Below are 24,904 nucleotides of genomic sequence, written 5' to 3' on the forward strand. Positions count from 1 at the left end.
CCAGAGCGCAGTTTGCACGCGAGGCCCCGCCCCGCCGCACCCCTCCCAGAGGTGCCCAGTGAGGCCGCCGCCGCGCAGAGAAGGGGGAACGAGCGCGGAGCGAAGCGAGGCCAGGGCGGCGCGGCTCGGCCCAGGTCCCTTTCTCCCCCCGCAGGTGAGCGCGGCGGATGGGCTGCCCGGACCGGGCTTCAGCTTCCCGCGCGGGGCCCGGTTGCGGGAGGGGTCTCTCGGAGGGCTGGGCCGGTAGCCGAGCCTGTGCCCGCGGCCCCTCCCAGGCACCGCGGTGCCCCGCGGGCTTTGCTCCGGAACCTTTCCGGCGGGACCGGCAGGTGCTCGCGGCGTACGCGTCCCCTGCGCTGGGAGTCCCCTTTGCCCAGGACTCGGGTTCAGCTCGCCCGTGAAAGTTCAGGCACCGGTGGGCTGTTGGGCTTGTAGCTTTTCTTAATTTGTTTTTTTTTTCTTGCTTGTCGAGTTTGATTTATTATGTTTACTCTGGACTGAGCGTGCAGCTGGTGAGTGCTACCAAAGAGACTGGGAGCTTTATGTTCTGGGATTTCCTTGAGGTAGTCGCTGTGGCAGCTTACTCCAAACTAGCCCTTACCACGAGTGGATTGTGGGCTGAGCGGTTGCTGGTGCCCGGCCGTGCTGGGAAAGCTGTGCCTTACAGGAGCCACGATCACCTTGCTGTGCTCCTGGATGGTCCCTTGCCGCTGCTGCGACCTGAGCCTCAGCCTGCAGTGAGAAGGGATGTGGCTGCAGCCCTCTTTTCTGGTACTCTTAGTGCTGCAGCTCCTCTGAGGATAAGTAAAATAAGAATTGTCATGCACGCTTTGAGATGTTCAATTACTACCTTTCCAATATTATATAGATTGTATGACTTTGTATTTTCTTCCCTAAAGAACTTGCTGAGTGAGGGAGTGTGCTGCTTCTAACCAGCCTGGAGCAGGTGAGACCAGGTGGTGAGATGAGTTGTTTGGCTTTGTCTCAGGTTACCTGCAGTTGTGGCAGTGGAACAAAGTGGTTGCTGACATCTTGCCTCTTGGAGGAGAGGCTTAGCTTCGGCTTTGGGGAAAGTTTTGTGTGTTTATGCATAGTGGTGTTAGTGGAGCAGAACAGCTGAAGTGGACTCAAGGGTCTGTATTTCTGCTGGGACACAGAGCTTTATGCTTAGATGAGGATAATGATGAGAACTTGTCTAGGATAATGAAAATTGTCCATTGTGATGTCTTACTTGATAGGAAAGCTGCTTTTTGTATTCCTCTGAGGCTGCTTCAGTCAACTGGAATATCTTGCTGGACCAAGTCCCAGGTGAATCTATGCTCAAAGCAGGCTGCCTACTGCTTTTACCTTTGATTTGGGAAGCTGGGACTTCTGGCAAGCTGAATGCAAAGCTGTGGTACATCCCAAGGCTTCTCTGTGCATGCTGACACTGCTTGTAAAGGCAGCCTGGCTGATGGAGGGAGCAAAGGCAATCTGTATCGCTTGAGGTGCTCCATTTAGTTTGTGGTAAGGAAACTGGAAAAGAATTCTCAAACCTTTCTGTAGGACAGTGCTGAGAAACATCCTTTTTTACTTGGTTTTGTACAGATTGCATCTGCTGCAACTCCTTACTGACGAAAACTATTGGAGGAGTTAAATTTGTTCAGAGAAACTTGTCTTCTAGTTGTCTTCTGGTACAATATTGTAATTAGTATGATAAACTACGTAAGGGACTGCTGTGGGTATTTTTCCTCAAGAATGTTTTGGCTTGAGAGATGTTAAAGGATTTAAACATATGTAAGTAGTGTGGTTAGTACACGCCAATAAGAGTGCATGATGCTGTTAGGAACTTGATCTTCATTTAAAGTGTTTACTGAAGGGGGAGCTGGCAGTAACTGGAAGGTTTATGTCTGTGCAGAAATACTGTGGAAAAAACAACTGATCATCAGAAAGTTTCTTCTTTCTAGATGTTCCTGTGTTGCTTTACAAAGAACTTTGTGGCTTGCTCTATTGTCCCACTATGTTTGGCATGTAAGGTGCTATTCCAAAACTACAAGCCATCTGAATCATGCTTATTAGTAGAAGTAGACAAAAGAGTTTTGCATGATGTGCAATGATGTTGTCCAGTGCAAAGACTTTGTTCTTCTACAGCAATTTCATGTTGTCATGCTCCCATGACAAGGAAAACACAATAGGAGCCATAATGACACAGGAGATATGCACAGTTAGTAAATTGATTGCAAATGGGAGCTCTCTGGTAACTGAACACAAAGCTGTGAGAGTACATGAACTTCTCTGATTTGTATGTTTGTTTTTCAGTTATTTTAGAAGGATTTTTGGAGAATCCACCCAATTCTTACTAATGTTCTCTCTGTTTTGGGAGGATGGCTACCTGCACAGTTTGTTCAGTTGTTCATTTAACTCTAGGTTCACAAAAATAAATCCTTTTTGCAGGAGGATCTTTCAGTTTGCCTCTCTGTGCCTGACTAATGTATGCCAGTTGCATCTGGTTACTCCTCTGTTTCTATAAAGCTGCAAATGCTGGAGTGCTAGAAGTTATCAGCAATTATGTTGTGCAAGGGAGGTTTATGTATGGGTCCCAGATGCAAAACTAATAGCATCTTCTTGCAGAACCCTTATTCTCGGGAGAGGAGAGCATATCTTGTGCTTCTAAGCTTTCTACCAACTGCAACTGCTCCTTCACTTACTCTACCTATTCTGCTTGGCTTGTGTTTTATTCTTCAATATATGTCTTGACAGCATGTCATAGCCAAGCAAGATTGTAGAGGTTAACTTCACAGTGACACCCCAATTAAATAATAGGGATTGTTTCATTGATTTCAATCTAAAACTTTTAATTTCATAGAAATTGATGTCTGATAAATCTAATAGCTTTCTGGAGTCAATAAATTTAATAATGCTAATATTTAAATAATGCTGACTTTGTTAATTCCAGTACAACTTGTACTAAGGAATAGCTTTTCCCTGTGAAATTGATCCAGCCTTTGTTTTGTTACTGTTGTTAACATTTCTGGGGGCAAGGAGGAGGCCAAGATCAGACAAGGCTGTGGTGGTTACTGTTTGCTTGTAGTTCAAACAAAGCTTTTTGATAAGGACTCTTATTTTAGCAGGGCTTATAATGTATTATCAAATGTGTAGGTAGAAGTTCACTCTTTAAGGATCTGTAAGCAGGAAAGAGTGGTGGAGGAGGAAAGAACAAAAAGCAGGAAACCTAAGGCATGGCAAGATTCAAAAGTACTTGAGATGTTTGATTCCTTTTAGAGAAAGATGTTGGACCGGTTCAAATTGAGTGAAGGTCATTGAGGAGGTTAACAGACAGTAATTTGCAACTCTCTTACCTGAACAAAGTACTTATTACAAGTATGGCTTAACTTGGGACCATGTCCACCTTTAATGCTGTGTATGAAAAACTTCTGACCTGGGCTTCCTCATCTCATAAGATTGGATTAGCTTGTGTGATTGGGATTTAGAGTGTCAGTTCTCTTACTCTTGTGGATGGATCTTTCACTGTCATAATAGGATGAGAGCAAAAATTGCAAAAGACTTCTACAAAAAGTGATTCCTTCACAGCCTAGTTGACTGAGAAAATTCAGAGTGTTTCAGCAATCTGTGCACGGGCACCAAGGCACATGGCCACACGCTGAAGCAATGAAGACAAAGCTCTACAAAATGTAGTGGGAATGCTGACACACAGCAGCGAGTAACAGTTACTGTTTTTCCTAGAGCATTTTCATTGTTGAGTATGGGTCTGCCATGGGACCTGCCATGTATACTTGCCATAAATCTCAATGTCTGAAGTGAACTGAGCTCAGCAAAGAAGCCAGAATGAAGTCTGGTTTCAGTGTTAACTCTCAGCTTGTTATTGGCAACAGGATCATCTTGCAATTTGTATTAACACTAACTCTAGCATTTCTTTTTGCCTTTCTGTGTGAATAGTGAAGAGTATTTGTTTTGTGGCTGGATCTAATTAAATGAGGTGAAGAAGAGTACCTGACAGCTAACAGAGCTGAACGAGCTCAATATACAGCATGCTTTGAGCTTTGCTGTCAGGTGTCTGTGTGCTCAGTGTGAGCAAAACTGGGGCTGACTCAGCTTTGGGCTATTGTTGCCTATAAACAGACTGACCTCGATACTTCTTAAAAGATAATGTTGCATATAGTTTCTGGTTAAGAGGCTAATTTTGAAAGCCTGAAGAATTGTTTTCCTGGAAAATAAGAACATGCAGACCTGGCATGGCTTCAGAGGCTACTGGCGAATTCCTCTCCAGCTACTGGTAGCCACAATGGCTACCATATGACTGTAAATGCTGACTGACGGATAACTGCAGAACAAATGGAACTGCAGCTTTATGTAAGACAAGAAAGTTGTGTGGGAGAGAAACTGGTCTGCTAATATGTAAATGTGCATCTTGAAGATAAGATTATACCAACTGTGCAATCTTCTTGTTTTTACCAAAATCAGAAGAAGTATTTATTGTATAAAAGGAAGATTCTCCTCATTGACAAGAGCCTTGTCAACCTGTGCTACAGTGCATGTATTTCTCTTAGCTGTTCCTTTCCAGCCACTGCTCAAAACTACTTTTCCTCTCATTTCCTCTCATACTGTGACACTCAGGAGTTCTTTGGTCAGGCACGAATCCCTGATACAAGCAATGGAAGCTGATTTGTAATGAACCATTATCTTGCCAGGATGACATTTTCTCCAAGTGAGTTACTGTTTTGTTCTATGGACTACTATGCTCCTTAGCCAGTTGAGCAAGTTGTTGTGGGCTGGAGCATGTATGCTATATCTCTTGCATAAGCAGGTTAAAACAGCATGCTTCTAGATGCAGTTAATATTTCATGATAAAACATTCTACTACAAAGTGTTAAGATTTGAAAGTAGTGACTCAAATCAAGCCCACTCTTCTTTTTATGTTGCTGCTAATTGTAAGTTTATCTGCTGTCATGGCTAAGGAGGTCTCTTTCCTAAAGTCAGAAGTGTAATTAGCAGTTTCTCTGTGGGTTTGCCTAGTTTAACAGGTCTGGGACATTGATTGACAGTGGGAAAGGGTGTGTTTCTGGCACTTTCCTTGTCTGGCTAGGGGCAAGCTGTGTGTTACACATGGGTGTGATTTGCTCTCCTTACCTAGCACAGCTAGCTTTTGCTAGCTTACAGCAAACACAGTCTTGTGTGAAGATGTCCCTCTTTCTAGAACATCCACCTGGCAAAAGTTCTTTACAGATGACCCAAGGTCTGATACAGACCTTGACATTTCAGTTCAGGTACCTAAATCGTTGTAGGAAGATATACTTCTGAAGTAAACCACACATTTCCTCCTCTCTTTGAAAGGATTCCCTATTACAGGTGTTCCTATGCTACTGTTAATCACGCTATTCACCAAGACAGATGCCTACAGCTGCCTAGCTAAGAACCACCCTTCTCAGTGCAGAGAGGAGATGCCTGTGGAGATTAAGTGACCCTGCTTGTTTCTTAATGCTGATGTGATCTCCTGGTCCTCTGAAAGGGGACTGTGCATCAGTCTCCTCAGTGAGCTCTGGACAGTACTGTGCAAGTACCTGGAGATATTAGAGAGTGGATAGGGAAGGTAAAAAAGGAATAATACAACAAAACAACATGGCTTCTAGTTTGGGATCTTTCTCAAGGGGTATGGCTAGAGAGTGCTCTGTAATTTTTCTCCCTGTATGTTCTTCAGGGTTGGAAGGCCTTGTTAAAAGCCATTTGAAAAAGCAATTCAAGCCCTCAGTAGTGGATGGCTGATTTAAGTCATTAGCCATTAGGCTATTATTGGTGGAAACACACAGATAACCAGCCATCCTGTTTGCCGGATTCTATGTTGACGGGCCAAGAAAGCTGGATTCTCTGTTACCCATCCAACTGCTCTGCTTGAATCAAAGGCCCAAGGCCCTGTGTTGCTCTGGTAGTGTCATCAGTGATCCTGGTCCTTCTCAGCCTGTTGTGACACTAGCCTAGTACCCGTCCTCCCTGCCTTGTGTGCTTGTATCTTTTCTGACGTGGCTTACTGCCATAGGATGTCTGCACTCATTTCTCACTGCTTCTCGGAAGTTCTGGCTCTCACCATGGACGTGTTAGTTGTGTGCAGAGTAGCTGCAATATTACTGTAATTTCCTGCCCAATGAATTAAAGAAATACTGACTGGAGTGTCCAGCATCTGTTTTGTGAAAAGCTGAGCTGTTTGAGCACTGGAACTTACGAAACTGGAATAGATTGCCCAGAGAGCTGGTGAGTGCCCCATCGTGGAGGTATTCGAAGTCAGGCTGGGCAGGGCTCTGTGACTGAACTGTAGGTGTCCCTGTTTGTTGCAGGTGGGAAGCAGACCAGAAGGCCTTCACAGGTCCCTTCCAACTCAAACAAATCTATGATTCTATGAAAGATGTGGGAATGGTGATCCTACCTACCTAATAAGTTGTCAGGATGTGATTCAAACTTTTTGCTCTTGACTTGGTAGAGCTTAGCACAAATGCAGGGGAGAGATGTGACAAAGGATCTCCTGAGCTGCATAGAGCATGAGGCTGTAAGCTCGTACCAACTGCATGACTGCTAGATGGCAAGTCAGTCTGCCTAATTTACCCTGCTTGGATGCTTCTCCAGTTGTGAGAGGCAAGGCAATGAGATGAAACAAAAGGCTTGTGCTTTTAACTGCACATTGGGCTGCAGGTGCAAGATTTTCTTCCACTGCCCCCACCTTCAGCAGGGAAGTTAATCTTGATACTTTACAAAAGCAGGTTAATAATTAATGGCGCTACCCTGCAGGCAGCTCTGTGCCCTTTCTGCCATACCCATGGAGTGGGCTGAAAATGTGATTCTTTTTCTTCTTAGCTCAGTAGCCAGAGGGTTTACCTGGGATGAAAGCTGATTCTAGTCAATAATGCTGTGAGCCTGGGAGCTGATCTTTAGATAGGGTTTGTCTAAATGTTTAAGCAACTGCTGCAGTTTTGCTTGGCTCTTTGGATAAAGCTGGCTGAAGTGATCATAAAATGGCAGTGTAAAGTCTTCTGAAATTCCATTGGTTCATCTGTACTTCTTTGTCTCAGCTATGTGAGATTGGCATTGAGTAAGGAAGCCCTGCCACTGTAGATGAAGTTCTGCAGTGCTATCAGGTGTTAGTTACTCTATAGCTGTGTTTTCTCATCCTGCTCAGGCTGATTTGTTTTAAATGCTGAACCAAAATAACCTGCTTCTGCTTGCTTATTTTCTCAAGCTGCTTTTATTTACGTGTCTTTGTTTGTTTGTTAGGATTTTTGGTGCAAGCGGGGACAATGAGAAGGTTCTTAAGACCTGGACATGATCCAGTAAGAGAGAGACTCAAGCGCGAACTCTTCCAGTTCAACAAGGTATTGTGCTATCCTTGAACTTCAAGAAATATGTGTACAAAGTAAATCAATCCAGAGCCATTGCACAGTAGAAAAATTACTTGAGTGTGGGTGGAAAAGTTAAATTTAGGATAAATGGTTTGTTTTAGTTTTCTGTACTGTATTTTTGTTTTGTTTTTTTTTTCCCTCTGATGAATCTGACTAGTTTTCTTTATGCTTATGAGCATGTTCTCAATTCTGGCTTTTTTTTTTTTTTTTTTTTTTTAAGCAAAATGATGCTGTCTTGCAGTTGAGTGGCACTTGCTGGAAGAAGAGATCTTTGCTGCAGCTTTCCTTTACTCTGAGTGTTTAGCACTTTGTCCTGCTATGTGCTCTGACAGTTTACATTATAACTAGTCTTTGCAGTACCATTATAAAAGTAAATATTTTTCTTAAGGTAGACAGGTAAGACAGTTTGTGATGCAGCTGAAGCCACAGGTCTTTGACTGTGATTATACTTGGGATTATAAGTGTACTTCTTTTTTTTAAATGCAAATTTAAGTATTTGATAGAGATGTGGGACTACCTAGGGCAGTACAGTAACCATGAATAATTAACTCACTATTATCTTAGTCTGATTTTGTATTGGGATTTTTTTGCCTTCTCTTTAAGAGGAGGAACCACAATGGCTGTGCTGGGTATCCAGCACTTCATGCGTTCTGAGTTCTGGACAGGAACATGTAGTGCATTTAACCTTGTAAATGCTTAATATGAATTCATTGCTAGGCTAATGGCTGCTTTCAAAAACCTTTATTGGGTATTAGAAATATATGTGTAAGTTTTGAATTTCCAAAGTTTAAATGGAATTTTTCTGAAAAGTGTAATGGATGAATGATGTCAGCATAGGAAATAATCTCTTTGATTCATTAAAGTGGAAATTTGGAAGCTTGGAGACAAATGTTTTAATATAATCTGGTACTAGTATACATTACTCTCATGCACATTCTTCAGACCTATTTTCTCCTTGCTACTATGAGGAAATGCTTGTGCAGACGCAGTAGAAATTTCAGTGGATGTAACTTCAGTGTTGAGTTGTTTGCATTTAGTTGAATGCAACGTCTGCTTCAGAAGGCATCTCAGGGATAGGTCAGAATTGCTTAAAAGCACACAAAATTGTATGTAAGATGGGGGGGAAAAAAAACTTAGTTTTTTCAGAGATGTCTCCTCTTTAATAAACCTTTTTCTTATGGGAATGTTTGGCTAAGCTTTACCTCCAGAGTCAGACTAATTTGGGTGATGCAAAACAGGACATCTTTGAAAGAACAAACTTTTGCAGCAGAGGGAAAATTCCAGATATGTTTGAGCTTGGCATCAGAATTTGAGACTCCATTTGATTCAGTCCTGAAGGTAAAAAATGACATCTTGTTTCTAGGGGGGTGACTACTTTGGAAACTTCCTAGTGATTTATTCATCGCAACCTTGCGATTAAAGCCTTTACAAAATGCATTTTGCACTTCTAAGCCAAGCAAACTTGCTCTTTGTGACAAGAATTGGAAGGATGGACCTATGCTTCCATATTACCTCCAGAGGCTTTTACATTATACCTTTTCCTTACATAAAATTTTCCAAGTCTTGTGTCCCCTGTTTCAGTATTTCCAGAGATGAAGAATCCTTTAAACATCTGCCCTTTGATACAATAAGTGTCTGCTTGTAGCTGGTAGACTGAGAAAATTTGGGCAAGTCAGGCCTCAGTTCTGACCCATTGAAGGTTGTGACTTCAAGGAGACAAAAATATTATTTTCTTGTTTAATGCACTATAAAAACAGCGAGCTCGTAAGCAGGTTTTGTTTTAACACTTACTATTTGAGGCCTTTGAAACGCTTCTTGTTAAGAACCTGCTTGGGAAATATTTGATGGGACTGTGAAATTGCTAATTAGAGAAACCGCATAGCATATTTACACCTCTTCAGTCTGACTGCCTGTGGTGGTAGGGACTCCATAGTTAATTTGTCCCTTAAAAGTACGAGGGATTCCTGCTCTAATTTTATTGCTTATACAGAAGTTGAACGTGACCATATAATGCCATGCATGCTGTGGACTCTGGCCATACTGACCTAGTAATGGATTTATTTATTTGGTTATTTTTAATCAGTGTTTGATGGTTTTTAGGGTGGTCGTGGCTTTCTTTGTTTCACTCCCTCAAGTTTCGACGTCTGTGATCTTTTACAGCTTCCTTCTTATATCTGTTCCATACAGGAGGTAGTCCAAATGGTTTTAAAGGACTGACTGTGTACTGGACTAGCTCCTCAAATTCTCAATAAAGTTGTGTCTGTTTCAAGAAACATCTTCCTAAGTTCTTCTAGTCACTTAGCTTCACATATGTTTTTCTGTATGACTAATAACTTCCCATACATTTGTATACCTGTTGCAAGAATCTGTTTTTAGCTCAGTGGATAGAATAAAGAATATTGTATGAATACTTGGCAGTCTAATTCTTTAAGTTTGTCCTGCTTTTAGAAGTAGTATTTGGGTGCCTTTGGCTAAGTCCAAGCCCCACAGAACAGACATGTCTAGGCTGGCGCCATCAGACTGGATGGTGGGTAACACAGGTGAAACAAACAGCCTGTCTTACCGTTGAATGCTACCAAACTGTGAACATTGTATTTAATTTGTGGCTTTATTTTTTCCCCCTTATTTTCAGTCTTTTCAACTCTTTGCTAATGGAGGTGATGGATAGCTTACCTTAAATACTGAATTAATGTTTATGCAAAGTAGACTTAACACATACTGGCTTCATTGTTTCCTCGATGAAGAAATGTTTCTTAGGGCAACAAAGCTGGTGAGGGGTCTGGAGCACAGGCCTTGTGAGGAGCAGCTGAAGGACCTGGATTGTTCAGTCTGGAGAACAGGAGGCTCGGGGAGACATTATTGCTCTCTATAACTACCTGAAGGGAGGTTGTAGTGAGCTGGGGGTCGGCGTCTGCTCTCGTGTAACTAGTGATAGGACTAGAGGGAATGGCTTCAAGTTGCGCCAAGGGAGATTCAGGCTGGACGTTAGGAAATACTACTTCTCTGAAAGAGTGGTCTGGCACTGGAATGGGCTGCACAGGGAGGTGGTGGAGTCACTGACCCTAGAGGTGTTCAAGGAACGTTTGGATGTTGTGTTGAGGGACATTTAGTGAGAACTATTGGTGATGATCGGACTGGATGATCTTGTAGGTATTTTCCAACCTTCTGTGGAAAGTGGGTAATTCTGTGATTCAAATGACATGTTAATAAATGTATGGTGCATGTATTGCCTGTAGTCTGTCTCTGTTTTGTCACAAAACAATCTGATAGAAATGAAATGAAGAAGATGGCACTGAATTTCAGTGGCACAGCTTTAGAGTGGGCTAGGAACAACTGTTAAGCTTGTCTGCATTTTTCCTGCAGTAAATATGATGACTGACACTAAGCTTTTCTGTTAGTTAATGCTGCTGACACTAGGCTTACTGAGTCTGACAAATCTATAGCTTGAGAAAAATGAAAATGAAAGCTCCTCAGAGAAACAAAGGCCCTCTTGAAAAGAAGGGCATGCTTTGCCACTCTGGTTTCTCATTTCAGTTCTGCTGAAAGACTCCTTTGTAACCTCTCTGTGTTCAGTGTATCAACATCCTTCCCCCTCCCTCCTCCCCCCCCCCCCCCCCCCCGCTGAGTTTACCTGCTGAGCAGGTGAAAGGTTTCACTGATGAAAGCTGCATTGAGACGAGAGAATGAGGCTAGCCGAACAGTTGGCTTGATGCGATTTAGCAAAGAAAAAAAACAGGTCCTGGATTTTAAATAAGTGCAAGAAAAAGGTCTGGATTAATAAGTACAGTGAATGTGAATGCCTGGCCTTTGTGGTGTCATAGACAGCCTAGAAGCCGTTCTGTGTTATGGGCATCTTGAAGATTCAAGGCTACCAGAAACCATTAGTGTGGTTGCACAATTGCTTATGGAATAAAATTGTAGAATCATAGAATGGCCTGGGTTGAAAAGGCCCACAATGATCATCCAGTTTCAACCCCCTGCTACTTGCAGGGTCGCGAACCACTAGACCAGGCTGCCCAGAGCCACATCCAGCGTGGCCTTGAATGTCTCCAGGCATGGGGCATCCACAGCCTACTTGGGCAACCTGTCTAAGTGTCACCACCCCTCTGTGTGAAAAAATTCCTCTTAATATCTAACCTAAACCTCCCCTGTCTCAGTTTAAGACCATTCCCCTTGTCCTATCACTAACCACACTCGTAAACAGCTGTTTCCCCTCCTGTTTATATACTCCTTTCAAGTACTGGAAAGTCACAATGAGGTCTCCCTGGCGCCTTCTCTTCTCCGAGCTAAACAATCCCAGTTCCCTCAACCTTTCCTCATAGGAGTGGTGCTCCAGCCCTCTGATCATCTTAGTGGCCCTCCTCTGCACCCGCTCCAAGTCCTTCCTGTACTGGGGGGCTCTAGGCCTGGACGCAGTACTCCAGATGGAGTCTCACAAGAGCCAAATAGAGGGGGACAATCCCCTCCTTTGCCCTGCAGGCCACCCCTTTTTCAGTGCAGCCCAGAACACAGTTGGCCTTCTGGGCTCGAGTGCACACTGCTGGCTCATGTCTAGCTAGCTTCTCGTCCACCAGGACCCCCAAGTCCTTCTCTGCAGGGCTGCTCTCTAAGGAGATCTTCCCCCACGCCCACTTCTCTAGCCTGTCCAGATCCCTCTGAATGGCTTCCCTTCCCTCCAATGTATTGATTGCACCGCTCAGCTTGGTGTCATCTGCAAACTTGCTGAGGATGCTCTTGATGCCATCGTCTGTCATTGATGAAGATGCTGAAGAGCACCGGTCCCAAGACCGATGCCTGAGGGACACTGCTTGTGACTGGCCTCCACCCTGTCACAGAACCATTGATCACAACCCTTAGGCTGCATCCAGCCAGCCAATTCCTAATCCATCAAACACGCCGTCCTTCAAATCCACACCTCTCCAATTTAGAGAGAAGGATTGGTGAGGGACCATGCCAAAGGCTTTGCAGAAGTCCAGGTAGATGACATCCACCGCCTCTCCACCGAAGCTGTCACTCCATCATAGAAGGCCACCAGATTGGTCAGACACAATTTGCCCTTGGTGAAGCCATGCTGGCTGTCTTGAATCACCTCTTTGTCTCGTATGTGCCTTAACATAGCTTCTAAGAGGATCTGCTCCATGATCTTCCCTGGCACAGAGGTGAGGCTCACTGGCCTGTAGTCTGGGTCTTCCTTTCTCACTTTCTTAAAAATGGGAGTAACGTTTCCCTTTTTCCAGTCGCTGGGGACTTCACCAGACAGCCATGATTTTTCAAATATGATGCACTGTGGCTCAGCAAACACAGTCATCTCTTTCAGAACCCTAGGATGGATATCATCTGGCCCCGTGGACTTATACGTGTTCAGTTTCACAAGGAGGACTCAGACTTGTTCCACTGTTACAGTGGGACAGAAACCATTCCCCACACACTCACCTAGAGGCTCATGGTCCTGGCAGACACGGGAAGCCTGACCACCCGTGAAGATTGAAGCAAAGCACTCACTGAGTACCTCAGCTTTTTCTATGTTTGAGGAAGCCAGCTCCCCGTTACCTTTCATCCGAGGGAGGACACTCTCCTTGGCCTGTCTCCTCCTGCCCATGTACCTGTAGTACCCCTTCTGCTTATCTTTCAAATCCCTTGCCAAGTTCAGCTCCATCTGTGCCTTGGCTTTCCTAATCCTATCTCTACACACACGGACAACAGCCCTGTATTCCTCCCAGGCTCCACAACCCTGCTTCCACTTTCTCTACGTTTCCCTCTTTTCCCTCAGTTTAAGCTGCAAGTCCTTGCACAGCCATGATTGTCGCATGCCTCCCTTGCTCAACAACTTCTGCTGGGGGATGGAGAGCCATTGCCCTCTCATAAGGGTGTCCTTAAAGAGCTACCAGCTCTGTTCTGTGCCCATACCCTTAAGGACAGTTTCCCAGGGGATCTCACTCAGCAGTTCCTTGAGCAGCTGGAATTTTGTTCTCCTAAGGCACAGAGTACTGACTCTGCTTTTTGCCAGGCCTGTGTTCTTCAGGATCACAAACTCCATCAAGGTATGGTCAATACAGCCCAGGCTGCCTCCAATCTTAACCTCTCTAATGCTCTCCTCATTACTGAGCACCAGGTCCAGTAAGGCTTCGCCTCCGGTTGGTCCATCTACTACCTGGACCAGGAAGTTGTCTTTGACAGACTTCAGAATCTCCTGGATTTCTGCCACCCGCCGAGCTGCTATCCCAGCAAATATCCGGGTGGTTGAAATCCCCCATCAGGATGAGCACAACACCTCCTGCAGCTGAAGCAAGAAGGCCTCGTCAACAGGCTCCTCCTGATCAGGTGGCCTGTAGCAGACCTCAACCACTAGGTGCCCTTTACTGGACCGATTCTTGATTTTTACCCACAAGCTCTTGATCTGATCATGGCTGTTCCTCAGACACAGCTCTTCACAACCTATCCGCTTCCTAACATAGAGGGCAACTCCGCCACCCCTTCTACCCTGTCTGTGCCTTCTGAAAGTAGTAAAGTACTAATGTAACAAGCTATGGTTGTTAGTGATCCTCTCTTTCTGTGCTCCTGCATATGGCACTGTTTTCTGCTGTGGCCTTGTTACTAGCACTTTTCTCTTAGAAGCTGCAGCTTTTGCTTCCAAGTCAACAAGCTTGGAAAGAAGGTTTCTTCAAATCTTCTTTTAAAGGAAACTCTGGGCAAAAAATTATCATCCTATTAGTAGGACTGAATGATTGAACTGTGTAACAGAACTGTTTACACGTCTAATATCTAAAAGTTAAAGATTATACTAATTTGTATAATGTGTTTACAAATAGCACATCAAAACCAAGATATAATTAAGCCAATACTAAGTTTAGTGTGGACAGCATCCTAACACTCAGCATGGGGTTGTCTGTGTCTTGGTTTTCTCTTATAAGAAGGGTTAGTAGTAATTCTCATGTTCCTGGATGAAAGTAATCTCAGACTAAATGCAATTCCTAATTGACATTTCATTGAAAATAACACCTGGTTCTGTTGGTGGTGTGACAGCACAGTGACTATCAGGAGGTTGAAATGAAAACTAGCAGTGGAATTACACTGGTCTGTCCCTACCAAGTTCTTTGCTCTTTTGGGAGAGCGTGCAGTGGTGTCTGTTGTCCTGTCTTATTTGTGGTTAGGATGTTATCTTGAATTTTCTTCAGAGACTTGTACATGATGGCTTCATACTCCAACAACTTTGCCAACTAGAAAATTTTTCTATGTTACCTCAGTAGCTGTCGTAGAACAGAGAAATTCTTTGTAAATGTTCATTTAGAAAACTGTTCTGTTTCAATTCTAAATCCACAGTTACAGTTCTGAATTTCATGAAGCCTCCACTAGGAAGTCTCATATGCAAAGATGGGCAGAGGTTGGTTAGGCACAACTTCAAGTGGGACATTAAGGAAAAATTGACTTCTCGAAATTTGTTTGTTTTTAGTAGTACAGATTTAACACCTAAGTTACCTTTGTGGTATAAAAAGGAATAAGGCAAGAGATGAACCTGTAACAAAAGGAAATAAATTCGGCACTCTTGGTGCCAGTAGTGCTAGTGTTAATTTGCAAGCTACCGCTTTGCCAAGCATTATGAGTTGGCAAGGGAAAATATAGAAAATATTCCAATCTTTCAATTTTTTTTGTGCTCTAAAATAGCTTATCTTCTAATATGACTTCCGACTGGGTTGGCCTGATGACTGAAAGGAAAAAGGTCTGGTTTTACCATTTAAAAATTACAACAGAATGGCCAAAATTTAAGTAGTTTGGGAAACTGGGATCAGGCTATCCTCCTATACCTGTATTTTTAGCAGGAACAGTTAAAAGGGCATTAAACTGTTTTGTAGCGGAGGGAGCACCTCAGGCTAATACCATGACCACAAAAATGAAATCGGCTTTATTTTTTTTAACTCCCAAAGAGGATTAAATTGGAAAATTACTATGCAGGAAATAAAGTCCAGTTCCTTCTATGCTGAGTAAACCATAAAGCCAAGTGATGTGGTAGCTCTGTCTCAACAAAATAATGGTAATGAGGATGGGAGTGAGGCACAAGTGTCTGTAGATGGAGGATTCTCTGCTTATCTTTTTTCTATGCATGGTTGTTGGGCTGTTTTGTAACCAGTTCCTCTCTGTAGCTGCTCAGCTTGGCTTAGAAGAACATATTTTCTCAAAAGATTGAATTATAAGGATAACAGTGTTTTCTAGGAAGCAGCTCTGTTTATCTTCAGGCACACAAAGCCTTCTTTATGTAGCTGTACATTGTTGAACACTTATACATGCGTGATTCCTGTGGTCAGTGATAAGAGCTGTACATAAGTATTTGTAGAAGCCTGACTGAGAGGTCTTACAAATGACTGCAACCTCTAAGTATGGCAGAATGTTTTGCCACAGTGTATAAATGCATAATCTCTGCTATGTGATGTATATGGCACATTCCAAATCTCAGTCTTGGTGCGATGTAAATTATACTTTGGGGAAGTCATTACAATCAAGCAATACACTGCTTCCCGTGGTAGTCACTGGTGTATTTTTTTTTTTTTTAATTACCAAATGAATTTCTCTGAGGTAGTAGTGCAGGCTCCTGCTCGTGTTGAAGTCTGACGTTCTTTCTGGTACCCTCAGAAAATGAATATCAGTCACAGTAGTTTTCTGGAATTCCCCCAAATCTATTCAGCTTTCATAGTGAGTATTGATGTTTATTCTATACTTCATCGTAGCTTTGCACCATTTTTTGATGTCAGTCAATAAGAGAAGGTCATGAAGACTGACTTAGAATTTAATAGGTAAAGCTGACTTTGCAGTAGGAAGTAGTTGTATTAGACTTTGAAATTATGCTGAGCAGGTGGCTTACAGAGATAAAATTGATGTGGGGTGTTAGTGTATTCTGTTGACTGTGTAAGTCGTGCTTACGCAGAGTTACAAATAATACAAAGAGCTGTTTGGGTTTCTGTTTTCAGAGTATTGCTTTTTCATTTCTATATTTCAGACTGCTATGCCGTATTTAACTTTTTTTTAATTGTATATAACAATGCCCATGAGACATGCTTTTTGATCATGATTTTTCTTTCTCTTTGCTAGACTGTGGAACATGGATTTCCCCATCAACCCAGCGCGTTGGGCTATAGTCCATTTCTCCACCTTATGGCCATTGGAACACGGTCGGGAGCCATCAAACTGTATTCTTTTGAACAATTTCAGCAAGGTTTCTCTGGCAGCATGAGAATATACAACTGTGAAGGCTTTATAATAAGTTGCTCTAAGTATAAATTTGCAAACACAGATTACTGAACATTGGAACAGTCTGTCTAGGTTTAAATTGATTTTGGTTTGATGAGAATGCCAAGAGCTGAACTATTGCTCAAACAGAAGTTGAGTTTGATGCTGATGTTAGAAGAAGCTCCGCTTTTGTTGTGTGGAAGGTCAGACTACATCTAGCCCAAGTTTAGCAATCCTTCACATTGTAAATTCCCAGTTTAAATATTTGGGGCAGGCCTTCTTTTTTTTCTTTTCTTTCTTTAAAGCGACTGTATTTCAGAGGTTAAATCTGAAGGCAGAAGTGCGTTCAGCTTCCTGTATTTGTGACCGTATAGGCATTAGACCTAAACACTGAAAATGGTGACTTTTTTTAGCTAAAGAAGTGAGGTCCATTTTGATTTTTTTGCATATATGCAAGGCATAGAGGTGATTCCTGTGGTGCAGTGCCAGCAAGGTATGCCGCGCAGCAGCCAGATTGCTCATCCCAGAAAGGAAAAGTTGGTATGCTCTCCACCTGCTTAATCATTCCTGGTGCTGTTTGCATTCAGAGTCTGGACTCGCATGCAAGCAGTAGCCATCTGTCTCTTGGTTACAAACAAGCAGTACTGTAGTGTCTGGGAAACCATTAAACATCTCTGAGGAAAAAAAACCAGAAAATTCAGAAAACAGGGTTCAGGCACCTCTTCTGCAAATTCTTAAAGAATGAAGTAAACTTCCACGTTCTCCTGCAATCTGCTTTAAGCACACAAGCACATAAAATCAAAGTAGGCATGTTTTTTCACAGAATCACAGAATGGCCAGGGTTGGAAGGGACATCAAGGATCATGAATCTCCAACCCCTCTGCCACATGCAGGGCCACCAACCTCCACATTCAATACCAGACTAGGCTGCCCAGGGCCCCATGCAACCTGGCCTTGAACACCTCCAGTGACGGGGCATATTTTCTTTTTTTCCAGTCCAGACCATGACCAGTACAACATGGTTTCAAACTGATCTCTCTTCATCTTGCTAGCTAGCATGCTTCTTATCAGTTAACTGCAGATGTGGATATTCTTAAATACTTTAGAACCTCAACAAAGCCTTCAGATATGGTGCTCCTGGGGTGGAATTCGTGGGTTTACATGAAGAAAACAATACTGTAATGCAGATTCACTTTATACCTGACCAGGTGAGTGTATTTTCAGTGCTCCTGTGACTTTTGTAGACTTTTATTAAATATGCGTTTATTCCTGGTAACTGAACTCCTGTAATTGAGTTTATTCAGCTGCTGCTGGTCTGTAACGCTTATTCCAGTATTCTGTGCTCTCAGCAGTACTTGTTGCTGTGGAGAAGCTTGGTAAAACTTAGAGTAGCTTTATTATTTGTAATTTAGTAGTTTATCTCAAGTAGTGTGTGATAAGAATGGTAGTAAGTCCGGAGTAGTTCAGGTTATCTGCTGCAGAGATGAAAACTTTTCCTTTTGCAGCCCCTGTAATTTTAGTAGGCCTGAGTGGTATTTGGCAGAACAGAACTGCTGCTGATTTAACTCTTTTCAGCAGTTCAGCTCAATACTGCTGATCTAGCCGGCTATTAAGCTTGCTGCCTGTATGTGTTTCTGATTATTGAATCTTGCTTTTGGAGATTGCTTTACAACTATTGAGATAAACTAAAATTAGCAAAGGCAGAGTTTTCCAAATGGCTGCTGGTTGTCTAACCACTTTCCCTTCCCTTGACTGTCAGACTGTGTCTTGGCCATGTGTTTTATTGTCTGATGTCCCCAGTGTAGCTCAAGTAGCGTGTTCTGAGAGGGATTTAATTCTTGAAGTGGTTTTGGGTGTCTGTTTGCTTAACTAATGGTACATCCTGAAACTCTCATGGGGAGTGTTGTACCAGGTGTGGCTTCAACAGGCAAAATGCTTCAATTTGGACACAAAGCCAGCAGGGCGGGGCCCATGAAATGACTCTGACACAGCTCTCCAGAATGAGGTTGAACATGAAAAATGCAAGGAGTGCGGTGTAGTAAACTGTATCAGCCCCACCCAAAGCTGGGATGTGTTGCTGCAAACCATGCTGAGCAAGATGGTGAACTAACACTTGGAGTTGCCTTACTGAGCTTTACATCCTAGGCTGGTCTTTTTCCAAAAATCTAACTTATGTTCTCCCTTAGTTATAACCTGTGCCATTGTTGTCCTATAGATGAATGTTTTCAACCTTTAGACTAATTCTTGTCTTCCTCCAAGTGCCTTGCTGTTAACCTACTGAGCTGGTGCAGTGCAGGTTAATGTAGCTCTATGCATGTGTATATATACCCACATTATCTATATGCCCACCTACAAGCCCTGATCCTGCTTTAGCAGAGAGAATTATTTACAGCGGCAACTTAATAATTAGATTATTGTATTTGATGTTGTGATTCTGAAAAAAGGTATTGTGTGGTATTTTAGTGCCAGCTGGTGACATTACTAGATGATAACAGCTTGCATCTCTGGAGCCTGAAGCAGCACAGTGGAGCATCTGAGCTGTGGGAAGATCATCGCTTCACATTGAAAGGGCCACCTGGGTAATCTTCAAGAGTGGTTTTGAACTGTGTGTGGTTTAGCAAGGAAAAAAATTGTTATTATTTTAGCTAGGGTTTGTCTTGATCTTACAGACTCTATGATTCCTATGAGCTCATTAAAGAGGCACACTTAGAAACCAGCAAGAGTTGGTTAGGGCTCAGGAGACCACCTTTTAAGATTGTACCAATGTCAAGTGTGAGTTTTTGGGGCAGAAATTCTGTTTTTAAGTTTGATGTTGTGTATCTACTTCTTTGTGTATGGGAACTGTAAATCTTAAGGTGAAGCACATCTATACATCTGTTAAGTCAGACTTAAATACCAATATGATTTTATTTTTATTTAATCTTGCCAATTTTGAGGGAGCTGTTTTTGGAGCTCCTTTGGAGACAGCTTTATAAGAGAGACCACTGTAAAAGGGTGTTTGACTCTTTGTTCACATGCTTGTCAAAAGTTTTTTGACATAATTTACCTTAACACTAGAATTTGACTTCAAAAAAGTATGCCTGGCTCAAAATCTCTGTCCATAAAACAAATTACACTTGTAAGCATCCAGTTGAATTGTTGGTTCTCTCAAGTTTGGTAAGCATAACCATCTTGCATGTGGCTAACTAGATACTTTACATCTCCAGCTCTCCACCAAGTGCCACGCAGATAACAGCTGTCCTTCCCCACTCCTCACGGGAAGTCCTGTACCTTGGCACAGAAAGTGGCAACATCTTCGTGGTGGAACTGCCATCCTTCGGAGTCCTGGAGGACAGGACCATAACCTCTGAGGCTGTGCTGCAGTGGTGAGCGAGCAGATAGGCGCTCCTGTGCGGAAGTGGAATCCCATGAGCAGGCATCCTCTGTTCAGATGTCACCCCCAATTAAATACTGGGGCCTTGCTGTCATATTATTCATCTTCCAAATCTGAGGACTTCTGTGAAAGTAATTTTTGTCCTGATGTATGTTAAGCAGTGATTTCAGTCCTGGTCACCCTAGTGCTGTCACTGTGGGGGTGCTGAACATGAGCAGACTATACAGTGCGTACTGGGAGTTGATCTGCAAACCCTGTGCTCTGGTAGTTGTATGCATTACAATCTTTGGATCCAGTCCCAGAACTCACTGTAAGCTTTGAGTGAAGGGAAGTAAATGCTGGATACAGGCAGGCTGATTTGGCAGGCCTGGTTATAGGCCTTATGTAAGGTTTTTCTGCTTCTTGAAAGATTTACAGAAAGATTACACTTATTCTCCACTGACTGCATTTTATTGCTTAATTTCTTTCTTATACTTCAACTGTTACTACACTTGTACTGAGTTATACCAGAAATAAACCTCTGTTTTCTCTTCTGCAGGATACCTGAAGATTACTGTAACAGACGATCATGTGAATTGGTAGAAGCCCTTCAGGAGCATCCTAAAAACCCTGACCAGATCCTGATTGGGTACAGCAGGGGCTTGATTGTTCTCTGGGACCGGCAGAATAACAAAGTGACACACCATTTCCTGGGCAGCCAGGTATTAACCCAATCCAAAGGTAGTTCTTATGGGAGGAAGAACGCTCTCCTCTCAGGGCACTCTGAAGATAAGTGGATGCAGGAAGAGCCTGACAAAGCTTATTTCCCCCTTTCCTTTCCTGTTTTTCCCTCCCCCTCCTTTTCTTACTCTTAACTTGAGAGTACATCACTGTCTATTTCTTTTCAGCAACTGGAGAACCTCTCCTGGCAGAGGGATGGCAGTAAATTCATTAGTTGTCATTATGATGGAAGTTACACCCAGTGGCTAGTATCCAATGACAACAGGCAGTCTCTGCCTCTGGAAAACCTTGTGCCTTATGGTCAGTAAGTGAGATTTGGTTGTTGCATGTTCATTCAGGCTCACTTAGAGCCTATGTGGGATATTCACAATGGGTTGTTCCTAGTGTTTTATCCTGATGGCAAAAGGCAGAACTGCTGTTTCGATGGGTTATGAACCTGGACTAATTGATTTCAGTCCAGCTGTTTCTTGGATTTTTAAACTCCTTTGCATTGCTGAGTCAGTCTTGAACATGAAGAGCAAATGTGTTGAAGAATGTTCTTCCTTTATGAACAAGGTGTTGGTGATTCAGCTCATTGTTTTAGTTCAAGTGTCCTGTTCGACAGGAGTTGCTTGGATCTTCTGATTTGCAAAAACACATAAAATAGGGATGACCTCGTTTTTCAAGTGTGTAGAAGCTTTAGAAGCTCTCTATCATCTTTAACTTAATTTCCGGAATGTCTGTGTTTTTAATATTAATCAGCTTCTGTACTCTGTTAGCCATCGGCAACTTTCCCTGAGTCTAAGCGTTGTTTTCCTGAGGAGTAACTGGTCCGCATGTTCCAGCAGACTTGTCTGATGTGGCTTGGTCTGGGGAAGTTTTGTTTACTAGTTCAGGTGACTCTCCTTTTCTTGGTCACTGAGCTGACCTAAGTAAAGCGGAATAAAGAACATCTTAAGTGAGGATGCACTTCTTCAATTATGGTAACTAGCTCTGTTCTCGTAGGTCCTTTTCCGTGCAAGGCCATCTCCAAGATCTACTGGCAGACAACAAGGAATGGGTAAGGTTGTGTTATATTCCTTCATCCTTAGCTTTGGAAAGAAGTACTAAAAGGATACAGTGTGCAATACCATAAGAGCACTTCAGAGGAGCTTTTTAAGATGTAGGTTGTTTTTGTCAATGTTTGACTTTGTCTTTGAAGTTGTGCTTGCTTCTTACTTCAGCATATGCCGTATCTTTCTTTTAAGGCTTCCTTACATTATATTCCAAGGAGGGATGCCCCGGGCTAGTTATGGTGACCGGCACAGTATCTCTGTTATTCATGGCAGCCAGCAAATAGCCTTTGACTTCACATCGCGAGTGATAGACTTCTTTATCATCTTCAGTTCAGAGCCTACTGCAGGTATGTGGTTGCAGGTCATCACTGAAGAGCTAGAATACCTGTGTAGTCATCTAGAAATCTACCTGGTGTAAGTAGCTTATCAATTGTGAAGAAGTTGAATTGTCTGGGGGCTTTTTGAGATTTGAAGTGAGAGATTTTGTCCTTTAAAAATGAAGTGGAAAATACTGACAGAATGAATGGGCTGATTACATTCATTAAAATATTATCTACTTCATTAGTGAGAAAAGATCTCTTAAGTTCATGACTGTGTAAGCAGGACACTGGACATAACCAGGTAGTAAAATTAGGATCTGAATATTGCTGTTTGAAAACAGCATTTCAAAGAAGGCAATGATTAAAAATAGAATTTACTCCCACTGAGAAACTGTTTCTTTTAATTACTACATGGATTATGACTAGGGCTCTGGGTAATAAATCAGGAGAGGGAGCAGAACCCAGGGTCAGTATGTGGGGAAATTATTTACTTACTGCTGGTGAACCTGAATGTAAACAGCAAAATACCAAATAGCACTCATTCTGCAACATGTTGTAGTTTGTCAGATTTTTACTTCTGCTGAAGGACTTCTTTGCCGTTTCTTCCACTGTACCATGAAATTGTCAGGAGTTTTTCCCAAATACTGATGTAGTTCTTGTTTCTAGTTAACTTGAATAAACTGAAGGTAAAATTGCTATTTCAAGCTCCACAAATGTGCAGTATTGGAAGTTGCATCTAGACTTCTGCAGTTTGGTCTGATCCCTTTCAGTAGCTTGTAAGCAAATTCGCATTGCTGAATCTTCCCAGGTTTTCTGGTTTGCCTAGTTGAATGTTTTCCGGACCTATTTGTCTTGCATACTATGAGTGGTGATGGCGACAACTCTCAGCATGTGCTGTGCAGTAGCAGGCATTCAAATGTGTGTGTGTGTAGGTTGGCTCCCTTTGGCTTACTGCATAAAACAGACTACAAATCTGGTGAAAGAATGTTGCTCCCTACTGGACTTTAGCAGACCTTAAGTCATGAAATAGGTAGGGTGTTACTGAGGTGAACTGTATGTATATGTTTGTTATTTTAGTCTTTACCTACACAGGGATGCTTTTTATAAACATCTTCCAATTGTGCTGAACCATTAGTTTTGAAGCACTGTTCAGCTTTTATCAATAAAGAAACCAGTCACTTTCTATGAAGAAATAATATGCAGGAATTGAATTTTAAGTCCCTTTTGGATTAAGTAACTGAGATTAAGAGCCTTTATATTTTTACTTCCCGAGGATTGAAGTATCCAGTTAAACTATCTTCTAGTGACTGCAGACAGGAGCTTCTACAGGGAGCTGAAGTTGTTGCACTTAAAAAGAAAAAAGAAAAAAAAAAAAAAAAAAAGTGTTTTACAATAAAATGAGGTTTCTGTTCTTGACAAGCTTTCTTGCAGCTGATTGCCTGAGGTTAGTTGGATGTACATAGCTTGCCTTGTTTCCCCTTAAGCAGTTTTCCCTGCAGTGGCAAAATGAACGTATTAATTGTATACAAAACCCACTTAATAAGCGCGAAGCTCATGTGTTGCAGCATGGTGGTTGGTGGTGACTTTCCTCTATCCTAAATATGCTATGAAAACAATTTTGAAAAAGCACTAATACTGTTTTCTTTTACTTTTCATGGATGGGTGTATGTCAGTCATGGGGGAAAAAATAAACAAACTAGCATGCTTGCTACTTTAGCAGCTTAAAATAGAGGTTTGCCATAAGCAGTGAGCTCAGATATGTGCCTATGTGCCTTTGTAGGGAAAATAATGCTTTTAAAGTTGTATATAAGGTTAATATTGGCATTAGTAGCTGTAGTGCAGGGCTGATCATGCATGATGTTATAGGTAATATATCTGTCCTTTATTTAGAAGTTCACTGGGAACTGTGAATGAACGCATAATAATGCATCTAAAACTGAATGTAATTTTTTTCTTTCATGAAGAAACTGAACTGATTAGTGCTGTATTATGGCTGTTGCCAGTCAGATAAAACTTGGGATGTCTAATTGTGATGCCAAATACTAATTACTTGAAGTTAATTCTACTGTGTGAACAGCCTTGGTATGTGCTTGCTTATAGGCATGCATTCTTGCAAGTATATTGTGAGGGAAATGAAAGCACAAGATAGTAGGGATTGTAAGCAAAGAGCTGCAAGTTGGCTTTTAGCTCACGCTGATTACCACCCCAGACCCTTGCTGTGACAACACATTTAGAGCTATGCATTGACTTAAATTTCCTCTAGATATGTTGTTATTGGGTCCGTGTTTTTGTTTTTTCCCACCATTTACTATAGTGGCTACCATACAGGTGCTACCATAATACAGTCCTTGCAGGATAAGTTTTTTCCACTTGGTTTAATTATTAGTTACAAAGAAAAATCTTGATTGTGTCAGATGTCACCTATAAGATTATAGTAATAGATTTCTTTTTAAATCTTGTCATAAAAATATATATAAAAATATACATTGTATGATGTGCACACTCTTTAAAAAGTGTAGAAAATGTGGCACAACACTCTAGAATTAGGGAAGACTGAGGAGTAAGAGAGCTGAATTGGAAACTCTTGTCAGCTCAGGCAGAGGAACATTCTGCAGAACCCAAGGCATTACTGTGTTTAAGCAGCTTACCTTAGATGGGCAGTGGTTCTAACAGCACTAAGTGGGTCACTGCTGGGCTGTATGCGTTTCTATCCACCATATGCTGTTAATTAGCTGTAGGTAAGTCTAGAGTTCTGGCTGTGTATATCTGTTGTGGTGTGTTTGAACTTGTGATATGTAGCCATGGATGTTGCTAACATTTCATTTTATTCTGCAATATAATCCATACAGTCAGTCT

The 24,904-nt window shown here is 42.2% G+C and overlaps 1 protein-coding gene across 10 annotated transcripts in view; it reads left to right on the forward strand.

Moving 5' to 3' along the window:
* The window catches only part of LLGL2 (LLGL scribble cell polarity complex component 2), a 35,521-nt gene continuing 10,617 nt past the window's right edge, over positions 1-24,904 (forward strand). For 6 of the 10 annotated variants that reach the window (XM_085239835.1, XM_085239826.1, XM_085239827.1 and 3 more), the window contains exons 1-9: positions 7,258-7,355; positions 16,464-16,561; positions 17,728-17,809; positions 19,065-19,180; positions 19,808-19,966; positions 20,513-20,675; positions 20,862-20,994; positions 21,679-21,733; positions 21,921-22,075. In XM_085239835.1, the coding sequence (XP_085095961.1) occupies positions 7,281-7,355; positions 16,464-16,561; positions 17,728-17,809; positions 19,065-19,180; positions 19,808-19,966; positions 20,513-20,675; positions 20,862-20,994; positions 21,679-21,733; positions 21,921-22,075 (1,036 nt within the window). In that variant the 5' untranslated portion in view covers positions 7,258-7,280. Of the gene's footprint in view, positions 155-307; positions 513-6,203; positions 6,244-7,257; positions 7,356-16,463; positions 16,562-17,682; positions 17,810-19,064; positions 19,181-19,807; positions 19,967-20,512; positions 20,676-20,861; positions 20,995-21,678; positions 21,734-21,920; positions 22,076-24,904 lie in introns of those variants that run through there. The other 4 variants (XM_085239831.1, XM_010721674.4, XM_085239832.1 and 1 more) reach the window with 4 other exon arrangements.

The sequence above is a fragment of the Meleagris gallopavo genome, chromosome 20, assembly GCF_905368555.1.
Source record: "Meleagris gallopavo chromosome 20, MGAL_WU_HG_1.1, whole genome shotgun sequence".
NCBI lineage: Eukaryota > Metazoa > Chordata > Aves > Galliformes > Phasianidae > Meleagris > Meleagris gallopavo.